At 40.6% G+C, this 5,855-nt stretch overlaps 1 protein-coding gene across 1 annotated transcript in view; it reads right to left on the reverse strand.

Annotated features, from left to right (window-relative positions):
• Positions 1 to 3,158, reverse strand: part of map6d1 (MAP6 domain containing 1) — a 7,480-nt gene extending 4,322 nt beyond the window's left edge. The window contains exons 1-2 of the mRNA XM_024273140.2: positions 2,314 to 3,158; positions 1,827 to 2,097 (exon numbers count right to left, since the gene is read on the reverse strand). Of these exons, the coding sequence (XP_024128908.1) occupies positions 1,827 to 2,097; positions 2,314 to 2,744 (702 nt within the window). The 5' untranslated portion in view covers positions 2,745 to 3,158. The remainder of the gene's footprint in view (positions 1 to 1,826; positions 2,098 to 2,313) is intronic.
• Positions 3,159 to 5,855: the final 2,697 nt, after the last annotated feature.

Genomic DNA, 5,855 nt, shown 5'->3' on the forward strand with positions numbered 1-5,855 from the left:
GCTCAAACAACCTCCTGGTTCAAAGTAATCCTAAAAATTAATCCAAAACTGGCACCCACTCCAATCATTTTGATTTATTGTCCCAAAATTATGATTAGAACACAATTTTTAGGCAAACTCATAAAAAAATGTCATTTTCATGGACATAATTTCTGCAGAATAGTTCTTTAGAAATTCCCCTTTTGAGTTGTGGGCGCCTTTTCCCATCATCCATCTGTTTACACTCAACCTAACATTAGTAGTGCAACAAAAATGGCGAGCAATATTGGAGCTATCCGGCCGTATAGTTTTGAAGCAGATTCCAGCTCAGATGAGGAAAATGAAGACGTTCATGGATCTGTTTGTCTACAAGTGGACGCATCGGAATGGAGCGGAGCAGGGAGGTTTTTCAACCTTTACTGTCTGACCCTGATTCACAATAATATGAAGGAAAAAATACTCAGAAAGAGGGCAATATGGATTTGTTTAATATCAAGATATAGTTTTTTTCATATTGTGCGATAACGATATATATCACAATATAAATTATGACACTATTTTACACAGAAATAGCTATGGCGTTTTACTATTAAGCTTTTTTATGTTTTTTTTTAATGAACTAGCAAGTGTCCCTTCAAAATAAAAGTCTATCACGATAGACTAATTTCCTATCGAGAGAAAGTTCTACCGTGATAAATATTCTTTTATCGCCTACTCAGAAATAACATTTTAATCTTAATTTTCTTAGTTTGTCTTCCATCACTGCAATCCTATCAAATGACCGTCGCTCCACTCTCGCCGGCGGCTGCATTAATATCATTTTATTTACAAAACTTTAATTTGTAAAACTTCATATTACCTTCGTTCCACCCTTAAACTTTCTATTAGTACTCATAGTTTCTGTTCTAGTGACTTCTCACTATGGTTGTACCTGAGGTTTGAACCACCTTGGGAACTTACTTATTCTTTTTTTCTGCCCCATAACTGGAATGAGCTGCAAAAAATCCCGAAAATGCAAACATTGGTCTCATTAGCTGCCTTTAAGACATCTTTATGTATGTCTTCATTTTTATTTTTGTATGGCTCTCTTCAGTCTTTTTATTATAATCAATAACTTTATGCCTCCTGTGGACTTTTTATTGTAAATATTAAAGATGTCGTGCTTTATCTTTATATATTTATTGCACTTTTGAGCTATTTTTGTGTTATTAATATGAACATAGGTTGTCGTAATTGCTCTCAATCGATCTACTGGATAAATAAAGGTTCAACCATGAGAGAAATGCTTCAAGAACATGTTAAAAACAAAATTTTCATCTGAGTTGGTTTTTAAAGTGAGATGCATTTTTTTAATCAAATCTATGTTATTTAAGCTATTTTTTTCTTTTCAGACTTAAATAGGAATTTTAACAATTATTGTAATCAATAATTTGATTTTATAAAAAGTACTAGCATCAATAATTGAAAATTACTTTTGATGTTTTACTTTTTGATTGGTAAAAAGTACAGTTTACGAACTGCAATAATTAACAGACCTTTTTGCACTTCTGACCCAAACCATCCTTGAAACAGATGTCAATCCTCCAGTCAAACCTGACTACAGGCTAACTCATTTACGCCTGATTGACCCTGTTTTATTCAGGTCAGAGTGCTGAGAGGAGCACCAGCAGTGTTACCTAACCGAGCATGTGGCCTGTTTTAAACAGCTGGGTCACTTTGAGCTGCTGAGGGACAGAATGCTGTCTCACTTTTCTCAGATGCCCCAGCCAGCAGCAACAGGCCGCCTGGGAGACGAGTGAAAAAGACTTCAGGGGCTGCACAGAAAACACATGAAACGGTGTCTCTACCTCGGCTTTGGCTGCTCCTCTGGAGTCGGGCTGGAGGCTGGAGGGGTTCGGTGAGCTGCAGACATGTGGGGCAGTGTGTTGGGGGGCAGGATGAGGCTGTGCAGGTGGGAAACCGGACTCCCCCACAGGCCTGCTGCTCTCCCCGCTGTAGGCAGCCTGGTAGCTGGTCTCTCGTGGGGTGGGCTCCATCCCTGGGCTATAGTACTGAGCGGGGGGATTTCTCTTTGCACTTTTGGCTGGTTTTACCCCCGTCCATGGTCGGTACTCCTGCCTACAAGGGAGGTAAAAAGCATTAGGAGGTCAGAGGGCAAAACTGCACAGATTGACTTAACACACATAAGAAGTGGATGTAAACATATTCAGAGTTTTAATGTCTGAGAGAATTATTGATCAGTTCTCTGATCCATGAATACATCTCATTAAGCGCCACAGCAGCATCTCCACTCTCAGGGATGGACAGTTCCGGTGCTGAAAGTGGATGCCTTACCTGTAGGAGCTGGTTTTGGTCTCCTGCCCCCTCCCCGGGCTGTCCGAACCACTGTCCACCCTGCTGCCCCCATTACTGATCCAGGGGAAGTTCTCCTTTTTGGGGATGGGCCAGGGTTTGAAATCCTGTTTGTACTGAGTGGTGCTGGGGAAAGGCACTCCCGGCCGGTGGTAGTCCTCCCGGGGTTTGTAGCTGGGCTCCCTCCGCGCCCTGAAGGACCCCCGGGTCCCCGCAGCGTCCGCGCGCGCCGGAGGAGAGCCCCTGGGCGGCGGGCGCTCCGCGTCAGAAACCTGTTTGGTGACGGACCGAACCTCCTGATCGCTGATGTCCGAGTAGTTCTGGATAGTAAGCGGGACGGAGAGGTCCGATTTGTCGAACTGGTTCCAGAAGCGAGCCAGGCAGCAAACTCTGCTGATGCACGGCCAAGCCATCCTCCCCCCACGAGGGTTCGACTTGGAGAAGAAAGAAATAAAAGAAGAAGAAAAACTAGAAAAGAGTGACGATTACATTCAGAAAAAGTGCGGTCATGTCTGCGCGTCCGTGGAGCGGAGTGTCCACATGTCAGCGGCGGCGGAGGAGTGCCAGCGGAGATGAGCCGATCCGACGTCGCTGAACATTCCCCTCACGTGGTCTGTGGTCCACGGTGCAGAGCGGGATCCACGCGAGCCTGCGTGGGTCTGCAGCGCGTCCTCATCCGTCTCCACAGGGGATGGAAGTGGACCAGAGATCCACCACAACTCCTGCGCTCAAACTGATACCCAGGAGGTTACATAACTGTGATGCAGTGCCGAAACTAAGCCACCATATGTGCTTTAAAGACCCACTCCAATGAAAACCCCGTTTCTTTGTGTTTTGTCTATATTTACAGAAAACTAATACTCAAATTGCATTTCTGAGTATTTATTTATTGAAATCGTGAATCAGAAGCAGGAAAAATGCTGTTTGAAAGAGCTTGTAGTTGTGACGTACAATGGGCGGGGCCACAAGCTCCCTGCACTCCAGACAAATAGATACATAAATGTCTTCATTGTCGTCATTCTAGTTGACATCTGGCTCAAAATTGTATGGCTCCGGTATTGTTCGCCATTTTTGTTGCACTGGTAATGTTGGTTTGGAGATGTGAGGGGTGACTTAGCCTATGGATGAGGGGAAATGGGGGCGGGCTTACTCCAACAACTTGGAGGCAAATTTCTAAAGAACGACTGCTGCTCTGAAAGAAACTATATGTCTGAATCCCTTCCCTACTTATTTCAAGGATTAAAGATCTGATGTCTATGCAGTACCTTTTTGAAAAACGAGTTCATGCGTTCATCTTTGGTCGACTTGACTACTGTGAGTGTTCACACAGCACTAGCACATGTACAGAAACTTAAATACAAATATCCAAACTGGAAAAGGACTTTATTTTATCCTAAAACTATTTGTGGACAAAACCCTAACCACAACCCTTCAAAATCTGCAGCCATCTGACTGTTTCTAGGGAGACAACAGCCATTCTCATGTTTGGTGTGGACCACACTGAACAGAAGGAGTGACCTACTTCAGATTAGAAAGAAAATCAGAAATGGCCTCTTATGATTTGGTTCTGGGTTTTCATTTGGCTGCACGGTAGTTTGTTTTAATGGTAAAAACAACCTTTTCTTTTCCAAAGCAAAAATATAAATATAAAGCAAAACCCGATGTACAGCCGTTTTTATATGAGAAGGTCCTGGTTCAGATCTCGGCTGGGACGTTTCTGTGTGGAGTTTGCATATTCTACTTGTGCATGCGTGGGTTTTGTAAAGATACTCTGGCTTCCTCCCACAGACCAAAAACCTCCTTTTCAGGTTTGTTTGTATCTCTAAATCCCCCCTAAGTGTGCCTGTGACTGTGAATGTGGGGTCCTGTTTAGGGCAGGGGTGTCAAACTCAATCGTGCAAGGGGTCAAAATCCAAAACACACCTTAGATCGTGGACCAAACAGAAAAAACATTTATTGAACACTCTAAAACAACATTTTTAAACTTTAAAAACGTAACTTTTTAACATCATTATGAACTACTAAAATGATCCTAAAAACTTTCAAAAGAATAAATGAGCCAAAACAGCTAATAGCTGTTATTAGCCTAACTACAAAACAACATAAAGACTTAAAAACAAACCCTAAATAAGCCAAAACAGCTAGCATGTAGCTGAAATATTAGGTAAACTCCAAAACAGCCTAAAAAAAAACAAAAAAAAAACCTAAATTAGCCAAAACAGCTTATAGTTGTTATTAACCTAACTACAAAACAGCCTAAAAAACTTAAAAACAAACCCCAAATAAGCCAAAACAGCTAGCATGTAGCTGAAATATTACCTAAAATCCAAAACAGCCTAAAAAAAGCAAAACAAAAAAGCCTAAGTTAGCCAAAACAGCTAGCATGTAGCTGAAATATTAGCTAAACCCCAAAACAGCCTAAAAAACAAAAAAAGCCTAAATTAGCCAAAACAGCTAGCATGTAGCTGAAATATTAACTAAACTCCAAAACAGCCTAAAAAAAGCAAAACAAAAAAGCCAAAGTTAGCCAAGTTAGCTTGCTGCAGCTGGTATTAGCAGCTGTGGGGTTCAACAAAATATCAAGACTATTAAAACATTATGGAGTGAAATGTCTTAAATTCTTATCCACGGAGGAAACATAAATCTAATGTCAGGACAAAAGCACTCCTCAAACCTGAGACAACGGAAGTAATTTTCTCTTGAGGAGGGGACCAAAACATCTCTCAACATGTGCTATGATATGACAATTACAGAAATTAAAATTCAGTAGATGCTCTGCAATACTGTACAACCAAATATTAAGTTAAGGGCACCATTATTTTTGTATGGTTTGATTCATGTGTTATTTTTTATGATTTTGTTTAAGAAATTGAGAGCATTGTCTGATTTTTGTTATTATTTATTCATTTTTTTTCACGATATTTTGCTGCCAATTGTGGGTTCTCCTTTCAAAACACAATTATTCCCATTTGTTGCAGATTTTTTTTGTCATGATTGTCCATACAGGAAATGTGGCCACACAAAAGCATCCCTAAAAAGCTGAAAAAGGACAATCTCCTTTAGCAAAATATGAAAGGCTGCAGCTGATTACAGCTCTCATGTCTGAAGAGCGTCCCTCTTTAAACTGATCTATGGAGCAATCAAGTCAAGCCTCACCTTGAGAGTCAACAGAAAAGCACTCTGATGGGTGAAAAGCAGCAGTTGTTGATGAAGACAAACACACAAAAAATAAAATAAATCATCAAGCTTTATAGCTATAATCTCACGAGTGAATGTTCAGAGTAAAACAATAATTGCTGTGTTTTGGTAATAATTAATAAAAAAGAAACAACTTTGATAAGCTTATTGGTGAACTTCAGGTAACAAGAATCCACTAAATGTACATTTTGCTTTAAAATCTGTTAAAACAGAAAAGTAACACCATCTGTAGGGCAAAATATGCCATTACTTCTGGAAGGTAGGTGGACTTTTCTAAGGGAAAACAGTGTTAGTTTTTTCTTTTTGAATATCCTCTCATAAGCATT

Source organism: Oryzias melastigma, linkage group LG17 (genome assembly GCF_002922805.2).
Source record: "Oryzias melastigma strain HK-1 linkage group LG17, ASM292280v2, whole genome shotgun sequence".
NCBI lineage: Eukaryota > Metazoa > Chordata > Actinopteri > Beloniformes > Adrianichthyidae > Oryzias > Oryzias melastigma.